We start from the raw sequence: 14,097 nt of genomic DNA, 5'->3' as shown, positions 1-14,097 counted from the left end.
CTCGAAAAACCGTGTTCGGTATTCGGCCTTCGGCCCAGTGTTTAATTTTGTTCGGTTTTGGCTTCGGCCAAGAATTTTCATTTCGGTGCATCCCTATTTATACTGTATTTATTTACAGAGGTATATTATGTCACAGTTCATATTTCTCTAGTAAGTTTCGTCTGTGTGTGAAGACATTAGCGCAAATCCGTGAATGAATGTTCCGAAGTGAAATAAACTTCAACAGAATAGTTGAATGGAATTGAATTGAATTAAAGTTGAATAAACTTCAACTTTACTGTTCAGTGCACTGATGTCAGACTCATTTTATACCGATATATCGGCGACAGGCTCATATCGGCCGATAATATCGCCAAAACGATATATTGGTCGGGCTCTAATATTTATTATGTATATATAAATACAAACACACATGCATGCATGTATATATTTAAAATATGTTATGTTATATATTAAATATATTTATATATAATATAAAAGAATATAAATATATAAATGTAAATATTTTCAAAATATATACTGTATGTGTGTGTGTGTATTTATATATATACATAATAAATATACACAGTACACATACATATATTACGTAAACAAAAACTTTTATTTTGGATGCGATTAATCGCGATTAAGAACTACGTCACCAGACTATTTACCTAATTTTCATGGTACTTTAGGCCGCGATGGAAATGCAGACAGCAACAGGTCTAGGGGAAAAAAGTTCCTGGGACAAATTGTTCCTGGTAAATTCGGTAGAAAAGTGGCTATGGAGTTGTGTGTAATCAGCATAGCAATGGTAGAAGAAACCATGTGCTTCTATGATGGGACCCAGTGATGTAGTGTATATGGAGAAGAGGAGGGGTCCAAGAACTGATCCCTGAGGAACCCCAGTGACCAGTTGATGTGCTTTGGATACCTCCCCTCCCCAAGCCACCCTGAAAGACCTACCAGTGAGATAGGATTCAAACCAGCGAAGTGGAATCCCTGTGATGCCCAGTGATGAGAGGGCAGACAGGAGGATCTGATGATTGACAGTGTCAAAAGCAGCAGATAGATCCAGCAGAATAAGAACTGATGATTTGGAATCAGCTTTTGCAATCCACAAGGCTTCCGTGACTGACAGTAGTGCAGTCTCAGTTGAATGCCCACTTCTGAAACCTGTTTGGTTAATGTCCAGTTGCCTATTCTGTGAAAGAAATAACAATACTTGGTTGAAAACAACTTGTTCAAGTGTTTTTGCTATGAATGGAAGGAGAGAGATAGGTCTGTAGCTATCTGTAAGTGAAGTGTTTAAAGTAGGTTTTTTGAGCAGTGGGGTTACCCAAGTATGCTTGAATACAGTGGGGAAAATGCCTGTGAGAAGAGACGTGTTGATGATGTGTGAGTGCTGGTAAGAGTGTAGGAGAGATAGCTTGGAGAAAGTGTGAGGGGATTGGGACTAGAGGACAGGTTGTAGGATGGCTGGAGAGAAGTTTAGATACTTCTGCCTCAGTGAGGGGACAGAAGGATGAGAAAAGTGATTTAGCAGTGGATGTGGTTGGTTTGAGTTCCTGTGTGTGGAGCTGAGAACTGACTGCTAATGGTTTTAGTTTTGTCTGTGAAGAATGTGGCAAAATCATCAAAGCTGTTAAAGAGGTGGTGGAGGGGGACAGAGGAGAGAATTTTCTGTAACACACGTATACAATAACTTTATACAATATAGATTTTTACAGCAGCTTATCAATAGTATCTATTTCAAATGCTGCTGTAAATTAGCTCTAACAAGTCAATAGTGTCATTCCACAGTTCAAGTCAGTTCAGTATTGATTCAGTTCAGTTGCATAACTGTGTTAAATTAATCAGTTTTACATACATACATTGTATATGTGCATATGCATGTACAGTGGTGTGAAAAAGTGTTGACACCCTTCCTAATTTCTTATTTTTTTGCATGTTTGTCACACTTTAATGTTTCAGATCATCAAACAAATTTAAATATTAGTAAAAGATAACACAAGTGAACACAACATGCAGTTTTTAAATGAAGGTTTTTATTATTAAGGGAAAACAAAATCCAAAACTACATGGCCCTGTGTGAAAAAGTGTTTGCCCAGTTTTAAGAGGGGGGCAAACACTTCTTCACACAGGGTCATGTAGTTTTGGATTTTGTTTTCCCTTAATAATAAAAACCTTCATTTAAAAACTGCATGTTGTGTTTACTTGTGTTATCTTTGACTAATATTTAAATTTGTTTGATGATCTGAAACATTAAAGTGTGACAAACATGCAAAAAAATAAGAAATCAGGAAGGGGGCCAACACTTTTTCACACCACTGTATGTGCGAGTGCTATTACAAACTCCTGTGCTCCACTGCACTCTGAACAAGCAAAAGACACATGAGAGTATTGTTTTACATTTTTCACATCTGTGTGTAGTTTGGCGTGTATGTGGCTAACTATTTTAAGATTGTGTGTAGAGTTACTACGCAAAAATAAAATTTTTAGAAGAGTTAAAATAGTTTTGAAAGAAGTTTTTGCTTTTGCAAGATGTGGGTAAAGTTTTCCATGTGTGTGTGTTTTGTGGTTCCCTATTGATACTTCATTCGTACTGCGTCTGCTAAGACGCTTTGGGAAAACTCCTTTTTCTCTGATGACTGAAGTCTTTCAATAACGCAGTGTAACTGCACAGCCATTGGTTCGTGCAGTGAATAAAAAACGAACCAATGGCTCGGCAGCGGAGCTGCACGTGCCTGTGGCGACAAATCCCGTCAAAGCCCGCCAGAATGGGCGGGGACCTCTGGCTATATAATCGGGCATTCCGCTGTAGGATCCTCAGATTTCTTCTCCTTCAGCGACGACGATGTTCTTCGCTTGATCTACGAGACTCGAAGCGTCTCGCCTTCGCAGCAGATCAAGCTAAACCAGCGACCCTCTGCTTGGCTGATTCGCCACTTCTCCGCTGCCTTTGGCGTCGCAGCAGCGGTCCCAGCTGATCCCCTGCCGCCATCCGGCGAGCCTAAAAGAGCTTATTTCTAAGAGGTAAGTTCTAAAAGAGCAAATTCTAGTGACGTTGCAAATGTCACGCTGCGAGTGTGGCTCGTGCAGGGAATCTTGCACAATGCAGAAGGGCAGAGAGTGCTTCGCCTGTCTGGGCAGCCCCCACGCAGAGACTGCACGTTCATTGAGACGGAATGCTCTCGCTGAGAGCATGAGACTCGCTCTTCTCCACTCGCGGACTGCCTTCATTGAAGGCAGCCCCGTTCTCCCGTTTCTCATCTCTCAGCGAGCCGCAGGGAACAGCGGAGTCAGGGAACTAAGCAACCGGGTCTGAGCGATCTCACGCTGACAAAGAGCCTGCATGCTCACTCTCCCCACTGCGCTTTGATCTGTGTCTTACATGTGAGGATCAGCGCCCCTCGTTACACTGAGCGGCTTTCCCCCTGGCAGCTTCCGCCTTCCCGCTCTCATGTTTCTCTTACCTCGGAGGAAGTAACGGTGAGCTCGCGGGTTGAGCGATCAGGCTTGAGCAATTTCATGCCAGCACACATCATGTGTGCTTGATCTGCCAGTGTGTGTTACACGTGAGGATCAGCGCCCCTCGTTACACTGAGCGGCTTAATCCTCCTAGGCAGATCGGAGCAGAACGCTGACAGCTTCGCATTTGTGTGTGCGTTGCCTCCCCCCGCCTCCCCCGCTCTTGTGAAGAAATGGCGAACTCACGGGGATGAGCGATTAGGCTTGAGTGATTTAACGCCGGCAAAGCCCCCGCGTGCATCACTCTCCACGCAGCTCTTTGATCAGCCAGTGAGTTTACACATGAGGATCGGTCAATCCTTCTAGGCGGATCGGAGCAGAACGCTGTCACCAATGAATCAATATAGCTGACAGCTTCGTATCTGAATGCGCCTCTCGTCTGGGCCATGCTCCCACTACGAGAGTTCATGTCTCGCTCTGCTTTGCTTGTTTGCTACGAGCGGATCTGAGAGAATGCGCGCAGCACTTTTGATCTGCCAGAGTGTTTACACATAAAGATCATCAGTACTCCTCTTCTAATGAGCGGTTTGATCTTTTTAGGCGGATTTAAAGAGACCAGCCATTCGAATTAATCCAACCCCTTGTCACGCGGACTGAGGCCTGGCAGGCCATCCCCAGAGTGCCAGACTGGGGTTTGGGGATAATAAAATTAGGTTATTCACAGCAATTCGCTCGAAGACCCCCGTGATTCAGCGGCATGGTTCCCACCTTGGTTTAGAGCAAAGACGCACACGTCCTGCACTCCGAGGTGATGAATTTGCTGGCGATAGGAGCCGTAGAAATGGTTCTCCCAGCTCAGAGCAAGTCAGGCTTCCACAGCCGCTACTTCCTTGTCCCCAAAAAGGATGGCAACCTAAGGCCCATCCTCGATCTCAGTCACCTGAACCGCGCCCTCATGAAACGGCCATTCAGGATTATTACATTGAAACAGATCCTCTCGCAAGTGTGCCCAGGGGACTGGTTCTTTTCGCTGGATCTGAAAGACGCCTACTTTCACATCCAGATACCTTGACGACTCTTGGCCCAGTCGGAGGATGAGCTACTATTTCACAGATCCTTCCTCCTCAGCCACTTAGAATGCCTGGGACTCCGGGTCAATTTTGCCAAGAGCGCGCTGTCCCCCAGCCAACGGATATTGTTTGTGGGAACAGTTCTTGACTCAGCCCGAATGAGGGTGGTAGTTGTGCCAGAACGTGCACTGGCTATTCAGCAGCTAGTGGCCTCATTCAAAGTTGGAGCCCCTGCCCTCTCAAGGCGTTTCAGAAGATGCTGGGCCTCATGGCCTCTGCGTCTCCGGTACTTCAGCTGGGCCTGCTTCGCATACAGCCCCTTCAGTGCTGGCTGAAACCGTGAGTTCCGTCCCATGCCTGGCGTTTCGGACGCCTTCGTGTCAAAGTGAACCGGACCTGCCAGTGTTCTGGCCCCTTGGAAAGACTCTCAGTGGATAGAATGGGGCGTACTCCTGGGAATGGTCTGGAGAAGGAAGGTGGTCTCGACAGACGCTTCCAACACGGGTGTGCTGGGCAGGTTGAACCAAGGAGCAGACATGCTATCTCGGAGCAACGTCCCCTCAGAAGAGTGGATGCTCCACCCACATACGGTTCAAAGAATCTGAGAGATCCTCGGCAAGGCAGAGGTCGACCTCTTCGCCTCAGAAGGCAACTCTCACTGCCCAATTTACTTTTCGAAGGACAGGGATGCGTTGGCCCACGACTGGCCCAACCTCCTCCTCTACGCTTTTCCCCCGATCGCCCTGATCCCACAGGTGATCAGGCGAATCAAGGAGCAGAAACACAAGGTTCTGCTGGTGGCCCCACTCTGGAGGACCAAACACTGGTTCGCAGAGCTGTCTTGGCTGCTCTCAGCAGCCCTGTGGCCCATTCCTCTGAGACGAGACCTCCTCTCTCAGGCGAACAGAATGATATGGCACCCCCAGCCCGAGCTGTGGGCTCTGCACCTCTGGCCTCTTGATGGGAGCCTGCAGACCTCCCCGAGAGCATGCTAAATACAACATCTCAGGCTAGAGCACCCTCTACAAGGCGGCTCTATATCCTTAAATGGTCTGTCTTCTCCACCTGCTGTATGGCCCGCGGCGCAGACCCATTTTCCTGCGACATATCTCTGATATTGTCCTTCCTGCAAGAGCTGTTGGATAAGGGTCGTTCCACCTCCACGCTCAAGGTCTATGTAGCAGCCATAGCAGCCTCACATGCTCCTATAGCTGGCCAGTCGGGGGATCTGCCCTACATGGGACCTGCCCACAGTGTTGAGGGCTCTGAAGAGCCTTCTCTTCGAGCCGCTACAGTCTGTTGACCTTCGTTCCCTGACGCTAAAGACCGCTCTGCTACTGGCGTTAGCATCAGTAAAGCATATGGGAGATCTGCAGACGCTCTCGGTGAGCCCCACCTGCCTCGAATTCGGGCCCAGCGACTCTAAAGTCGTCCTGAAACCAAGGCATGGTTACATACCTAAAGTGCTCTCTACTCCATTCAGAGCACAGGTAATAACTCTGTCGGCGATTCCTCAAAATCTTTCCTTGAAAGTCTATGTTGAGCGCTCCGCCCCGTTCAGGCAGTCGGATCAGCTATTTGTATTCTTCGGTGGCCGCACCAAGGGTTCTCCGGTCACAAAGCAGAGACTTTCCAAATGGATAATTGACGCTATTATGCTAGCATACTCTTCTTTGGGCCTTCAATGCCCCATGGGAGTAAGAGCCCACTCAACTAGAGGCATTGCCTCTTCCTGGGCCTGGTCTAGCGGTGTGTCCATTGCAGAGATTTGTGCGGCGGCCACATTTGCCAGGTTTTATAATCTGGACATCCCGGCCTTACAGGCTCGGGTCCTTTCTGCATAAACAGGGCACTCTGAGGCAGGGCCTCTTCCTGGGCCTGGTCTAGCGGTGTGTCCATTGCAGAGATTTGTGCGGCGGCCACATTTGCCAGGTTTTATAATCTGGACATCCCGGCCTTACAGGCTCGGGTCCTTTCTGTATAAACAGGGCACTCTGTCATATGACAAAACCAGTGCATGACGTTTGCCGCCTTCATGTACGCTCTTGGCCCTCACTGAGTTCCGAGGCTGTACTAAATTATCTTGGGATGATTATGCAAGGCTGGGCCGACCTCTTGTGAGTTTGGCCCTACTGCCTCCTGCGGGGCTTCCCAGCAAAATACTTGGTCCCTCTGGGCCTCCCTTGGGTGCTTAAGGCAAGTTCAAGTATTAGTCGTTCCTCTAGCATAGCACAGCGGGATTGTACTGGTTCCCCAAAGCGTCTTAGCAGACGCAGTACGAGTGAAGTATCGATTGGGAACGTACTCGGTTACTAACGTAACCTCGGTTCCCTGAGATACGGAACGAGTACTGCGTACTTTGCCGTGCTATGTAGCTGCACGACTCGACGTTGCTTCAGTCGAAGTAACCTGAGGATCCTACAGCGGAATGCCCGATTATATATTTCCAGATGGCTCCGCCCATTCTGGCGGGCTTTGTTACACTGCGTTATTGAAAGAATTCAGTCATCGGAGAAAAAGGAGTTTTCCCAAAGCGTCTTAGCAGACGCAGTACTCGTTCCGTATCTCAGGGAACCGAGGTTACGTTAGTAACCGAATACGTTTTGTGTGTAGTTTTTAAAAATGGAGCAATAGTTTCAAAAACTGTGTAAGCATTTTGGAAAAAAAAGGAAAAAAAGCTGCTTTGAGACAATCTGCATTGTAAAAAGCCCTATACAAATAATGGTGACTTGATGTGACTTGACCTTGTCTGTGTCCTTGCTTGGAGGCTGAACACAGCGGCTGAACGCTTCCAGCTTATCGAATCTTGAGTGAAAAAAGCAATGGACACCTTGACAATTAGCACACCAAAAGCCTATAGCAGGCGAATGGCTCAAATCAAAACTACTGTGGGACAGTACACCACTTAAGTGCAGTAAATGAGTGATACAAATATCAAAAGCTTCTTCTTAGCCGATGGCTATTATTCTGATTACAATGTTTACAAGTGCTATCAAAATACAATCTATAAACAATCTATAAATAAAGAAGAAAAATACAAATATATAGTAAAGGAAATAATCCTTCCTAGCAACAAATAAAAATCTAAACAACAGAAATAGAAACAAGGTATTAAGCAAACACTTAAACATTACCAACTTCTCTGCGGAGTAAATAGCTTCTCCACAGTATAAGGCTATTTCATTCAGAATAAGAAATGCTCCAGCTACTTTTCAGAGATCAAATATTAGGCATAAAAAACTTTTTTTCTAGAGCTGCCCTCGGCTAAACATTTGTCTGGTCGACTAGTAGTCGTTCATTTGAAGCATTAGTCGACTAATCGCATGTTTATTAATAAACCATTAAAATCATAATAATGCACCTTTAATTGCCTACATAGCCTATAAGCGCTCAAGCACACGCATAAAGCTTGCCACGGCACACCGGCAGAAGTAATGATTATGAATGTGTCAGGGAAAAACAGTAAGGAGGCTGCATTAACGTTTTAATAATTCATTGATAAACCAGTGCTTTTTTGTTTTCGGTTTAAGAGATGAAGTTGGCGACACTGTCCCTTCATCTCTGCAGTAGTGGATGCGCCTGTTGTGGATTACATAAATCGGAGAATATTTGTTTTCCATTTGAATTGGTTTATTTGAAAGTAGACATTTCACTCTCTATAGATATATTTTTCTGTGTCTGCAAGTATACACGGCGTTTCAGAGTTCCGAGATGGCAGAAAGCGCACTGATTTAACAGCAATAGAATAGAGATGTAGCCACAATCAGATGCCAAAAATATATTTGTAACTTTAATATGCACAGTTTATGTACTATGATGGAGCTTAAATGTGAAATTCTTCACAAACACTTTCTCTGCAAAACGGAACAGTTTAAAAGACACCTTTTTTTCTGAAATTTTAGACAAATGGTAGATTTTAAATCAGTTGGTAATTAATCATTTTTCTTTGGCCAAACTGTGCTTGTTTTTGATAAAGGGGTTAATAACTGCTAGCTTGAATATATTTGGGATGTGTTCTAAAAGCAAAGAGTTAACAATATTGAAAAGAGTTTCTAAAATTATATGCATCACCCATTCAGTAGCTTACTGCATGTACTATCTAGCATACATGTTGGTTAATATTTTGATGTCTGTTTTTTGTGCTGTTAATCTGGGAGTGACTTTCATTTGCCTTTTTTCACCTTAGACCTCATGCTGCTGAAAGAGGAGTGCAAAGTACTGAATGAAATGGTAGAGAAAGAACAATATCAAAAGACTTTCAATGAACATGGAAACCTTAAAATCCACATGAAAATTCACACTGGAAAGAAGCCTTTCACCTGCCAACAGTGTGGAATCAGTTTCACTCAAAAAGGCATGCTTAGCAGGCACATAAGGATTCACACTGGGGAGAAGCCTTTTACCTGCCAACAGTGTGAAAAAAGTTTCAATAGAAAAGAAAACCTTAATTTGCACATGAGAGTTCACACTGGGGAGAACCCTTTCACCTGTCAACAGTGTGGAATAAGTTTTACTCACAAAGGAAACCTTAACAGGCACATGAGGATTCACACTAGAGTCAAGCCTTACACCTGCCCTGGGTGTGGAAAGAGTTTCAGTCAACTTGGAAACCTTAAAGTGCACATGAGAATTCACACTGGGGAGAACCCTTTCACCTGCCAACAGTGTGGGATAAGCTTTACTCAAAAAGTAAGCCTTGAAAGACACATGAGAATTCACACTGGGGAGAAGCCTTACACTTGCCAATGGTGTGGAAAGAGTTTCAGTGAGCATGGAAGCCTTAAAGTCCACATGAGAGTTCACACTGGAGAGAGTCCATTTATCTGCCAACAGTGTGGAATAAGCTTCATTCAAAAAGGAATCCTTAAAAGACACATGAGAATTCACACTGGAGAAAAGCCTTACACTTGCCAACAGTGTGGGATAAGCTTTACTCAAAAAGTAAGCCTTGAAAGACACATGAGAATTCACACTGGGGAGAAGCCTTACATTTGCCAATGGTGTGGAAAGAGTTTCAGTGAGCATGGAAGCCTTAAAGTCCACATGAGAGTTCACACTGGAGAGAGTCCATTTATCTGCCAACAGTGTGGAAAAAGCTTCATTCAAAAAGGAATCCTTAAAAGACACATGAGAATTCACACTGGGGAGAAGCCTTACACTTGCCAACAGTGTGGAAAGAGTTTCAGTGAGCATGGAAGCCTTAAAGTCCACATGAGAATTCACACTGGAGAGAAGCCTTACGTGTGCCATCAGTGTGGAAAAAGTTTCAAACGAAAAGGAGACATTAATTACCACATGAGAGTTCACACTGGGGAGAACTCTTACACCTGCCAACAGTGTGGAAAAAGTTTTACTCTAAAAGGAAGCCTTAACAGGCACATGAGAAAATTACACTGCATACAATCAACACAATCTTAATGAACACATGAGGACTCAAAAGAGAACTGTTTTATTCTTTTGAATAAAACCAGCAAGTTCTATTTAGTGACTGAGTGTTTGTTTGGCATGCTGATCTCTTTATACAGTTCCAGCTTCCTGTCACATGAATGGTCACATGACAGGCCAACCATACATTTCTTAAAGACATACACACTAAAATATTAAGAGGAATAAAATGGACTTAAGAAAACATGTAAACCAGTTAAAACTCTATTATACATAAAATCATTGCAATAAATAGAGCGGTAAAACATGTCTCTTGTGTAACAGTGTCACAAACTAGCAGTGGATGCAAGCCTTTCATGTGCCATCACTGTGGAAAGACTTTCAGAAACAATCCTACTGTGAACCTCAAGAAACCCAGATAGAAAACCAAATCAATGTGGAAGGAGTTTCACAGACAGGAATCATGTAATAACTTGTAACGATCAGCCTAACAGGCTGGGTGTGATGAGAGGGATGGGGCTGAGAGCCGTGGGAACGGAGCGAGGCCAGTGGAGTAAATGCTAATGCACGACACCTGCGCCACTCACCGGTCTCGAGTCCCACGGAGGAGCTCCGGAAGGATAGAGTGGGGGCGGGGCCGAGAGCCGTGGGAACGGAGCGAGGCCGGTGGAGTAAATGCTAATGCACGACTCCTGCGCCACTCACCGGTCTCGAGTCCCACGGAGGAGCTCCGGAAAAATAAAAGGAGGAGTGACGACAGTGTTGGACGAGAGAGGACCAGGCCTGGACTTTATTTTGTGTTTTGGTTCTGTTTGTGCGCGACAGTCGTCCGCGAGGGGCTGTCGCACTATTTTGTGTTTATTTTATTAAGTTTTCTTTAAATGTTCGCCGGTTCCCGCTCCTTCTTCCCGATCTACAAACTGTGTTACACTGGGTTACAAAGTTTAAAACGGGGTCAGATTTATGACCCTGTGGGGTCAGATTTATGACCCCTGTGTGAGAGGTTTGTGGATGTTAAAAGAATAACATTAAACAGAGATAAGTTTAGTAAGAATGGTGTATTTACAAAGTTCATGGGACTTTAAAACAACACAATAAAACCAGGACAACTTAGGCCGTTAAAAGCATAGAATCCATTGATTGCACCATACCCTAAAACAGTTCAAGAATCCTAGTGTGCTGAAATGTCCCAATGTGAGTGTCCAAGCAGTGTATATGCAGTCCAACAGAAGTGATGATCCAATTTGTTGCAAAGTAGTGACTGGAAAGGTAAGTCTAGTGATGTTACATTCAACACAGAAGCTCCGAAGCTTGTATAAAAAAAACAACACATTTCACATTGAAGCATTGTATTGGATCTTGATTCGTTTTGAGAAAAGCACGTGATCTATGACGTCCGAAGCTTCATTCGCCTGAAAACCATGTGACTGCTTCAGTATCTGGTTCAAATGAAGCGAATCTCAGTGCTGTTTCCTTTACATTGTTACATTTTAATGTGTTAGCATTGTTTCTTTTATTTTTTTTTTTTATCAAAATATATATAGAGAGCTCAAAATGAACTTTGGCCATGAAATAACAGTCTAAGGACTGAGGCAGAGTTAAAATAAACAGATCATAGATTTAATTTATGAATTTATGTTTTATTTATTTTACTTATTTTAGTGCCAGTACACGACACAAATAAATGACTTTGACAATAAACATTATTTATATAAAATATAATAAAACAAAGAATCAGTTGTAGATCCAGATGTGAAACCAGCAGTTGTAATGGAACATAACACTTTGGAAGTTGTTAGTCATTTTTGTGACCACTAGATGGCAGCAGAATAAACCGTTTTGAGAAGCTTCGAGTAATAAACCTTTTTCCGATACAATTGTGTTGAAAACTTCGCTGGTTCAGAACGCTTCACTTCGCCATCACTAGGTAAATCCACAGGTTGGAAACTCCACAATCCAGCAAGTTCTATTTAGTGACTGAGTGTTTGTTTGGCATGCTGCTCTTTATACAGTTCCAGCTTCCTGTCACGTGAATGGTCACGACAGGCCAATCATACATTTCTTAAAGACATACACACTAAAATGTTAAGAGGAATAAAATAGACTTAAGAAAACATGTAAACCAGTTAAAACTAGGGATACTCCGATCCGCCTTTTTTGCCTCCGATACCGATTCCGATACCTAGGGTTCGGTATTGGCCGATACCGATCCGATACCAGTGAAGTTTTTTTCACCCATTTAAATAAATGTAGAATTTATATATCTCTTGTGTGTGGAACTGATAATCATTATTTCACAATCTACTAGATTTTTATTGGACTATTGAAGTATTCTAATTTGTTGAGATAGTGAATTGGTGGGTTTTTGTTAAATGTGAGCCAAAATCATCACAATTAAAAGAACCAAAGACTTAAACTACTTCAGTCTGTGTGCATTGAATTTATTTAATACACGAGTTTCACAATTTGAGTTGAATTACTGAAATAAATGAACTTTTCCACAACATTCTAATTTATTGAGACGCACCTGTAAATATTCATATGTAGCTCACATTAAGCTATCGTATGGCTTCAGAAGTAACACAGAATAATTCGCACAATCTAAAACTCTATTATATATAAAATCATTGCAATAAATAGAGCGATAAAACATGTCTCTTGTGTAACAGTGTCACAAACTAGCAGTGGATGCAAGCCTTTCATGTGCCATCACTGTGGAAAGACTTTCAGAAACAATCCTACTGTGAACCTCAAGGATCCCAGATAGCAAAATTCCTGAGGCCTAGATCAGGCCCACACCTGACACTTTCATTTGGCCCACATATCGCGTGGAATAATGGCAATTGGGCGGTCCGCTCCTGTTTGCCAGATTTGGAGACACTTTCATCTGGCCCACATACTGCGTGGAATGATGGCAATTGGGCGGTCCGCTCCTGTTTGCCAGATTTGGGCCACAAGTAAGCCAAAAGAAGGCCCAAATAAACCATGTCAGCCATGAATAAACCAAATAAAGCAGAACTGGCCCAAATCTGGGCCACATTGATTTGAATTCTGGACCAGATCCGGCCCAGATCCAACACCTTGCTCTGGGCCACATACTGTGAAGAATGATGGCACTTGGGCGGTCAACTCTTGTTTGCCAAATTTGGGCCACAAGCAAGCCAAAGGAAGGCTTTGGCATAGGATGTCAGCCATGACAATAAATAAACCAAATAAAGCAGAACTGGCCCAAATCTGGGCCACATTGATATTAATTCTGGCCCAGATCCAACACCTTACTCCGGCCCACATACTGTGAAAAATTATGGCACTTGGGCGGTCCGCTCCTGTTTGCCAAATTTGGGCCACAAGCAAGCCACCGGTAGGCCGCATGTCAGCCATGAAAATAAATAAATAAAATAAACCAGACCTGGCCCAAATCTGGGCCACATTTATTTTAATTCTGGCCCAGATACGACCCAGATCTAACACCTTGTTCTGGCCCACATACTATGTAGAATGATGGCATTTGTGTGGTCCACTCCTGTTTGGCTTGCTTGTGGTCCAAATTTGGCATAGGATGTCAGCCATGACAATAAATAAATAAAATAAAGTAGAACTGGCCCAAATCTGGGCCACATTTATTTAAATTCTGGCCCAGATCCAACACCTTGCTCCGGCCCAAATACTGTGTGGAATAATGACATTTGGGCAGTCCAATTCTGTTTTCCAGATTTGGGCCTCAAGTAAGCCTTAGTATTGCTGCATGTAAGCCAACCAAATAAACCAAAACTGGCCCTAATGTGGGCCACAGTTGATTTTTATTCTAACCCTGGTCTTCCCCACATTCCTCATGTGGCCCACATGCTGCATGAAATGGTGGCATTTTGGCAGTGGTCCACAAGCAGGGCACGACACAGCCACATTTTAGCTAATAATGAACAAAATAAACCATAAATATACATTATCTGGGCCACACTAAGCCTTAAGTGAGTTATGCATCAACAATACTCAACATTGTAAAGAGTAATTTAAAAATGTCCTCCATAAATGTTCAAATAAGTTCCAGAAATGTGCCCTACTTGATAAAATCATCCTGACCCAAGTTTTGCACAAGCAGCAATTAAAATGTCACAGATAAATATTCAAAGACACATTCCAATACTTTAAAAACTGTTCTTCACAAGTTTGAACTTAAATGCTTCTCACTCAG

The 14,097-nt window shown here is 43.6% G+C and overlaps 1 protein-coding gene across 1 annotated transcript; it reads left to right on the top strand.

Moving 5' to 3' along the window:
- The first annotated feature begins 8,845 nt into the window (after window positions 1-8,845).
- LOC107723145 (gastrula zinc finger protein XlCGF49.1-like) lies at window positions 8,846-10,434 on the top strand. Its single transcript, XM_016531674.1, has 2 exons — window positions 8,846-9,055; window positions 9,392-10,434. Exons 1-2 carry the CDS (start codon window positions 8,877-8,879, stop codon window positions 9,936-9,938), a joined length of 726 nt encoding a protein of 241 aa, XP_016387160.1. The 5' UTR covers window positions 8,846-8,876; the 3' UTR covers window positions 9,939-10,434.
- The last annotated feature ends 3,663 nt before the right edge of the window (window positions 10,435-14,097 follow it).

This window comes from Sinocyclocheilus rhinocerous, unplaced genomic scaffold, assembly GCF_001515625.1.
Source record: "Sinocyclocheilus rhinocerous isolate Xijiao unplaced genomic scaffold, SAMN03320098_v1.1 scaffold1867, whole genome shotgun sequence".
In the NCBI taxonomy this organism is placed as follows: Eukaryota; Metazoa; Chordata; class Actinopteri; order Cypriniformes; family Cyprinidae; genus Sinocyclocheilus; species Sinocyclocheilus rhinocerous.
This window is presented reverse-complemented; position numbering and strand designations above follow the sequence as displayed.

Excerpts from the sequence above, each read along its gene's own strand:
- LOC107723145 (XM_016531674.1), top strand. The coding sequence starts at position 8,877 with ATGCTTAGCAGGCACATAAGGATTCACACTGGGGAGAAGCCTTTTACC. Across the intron at positions 9,056-9,391 it reads CACAAAGGAAACCTTAACAG|ACACATGAGAATTCACACTG; the intron begins GCACATGAGGAT and ends AATCCTTAAAAG.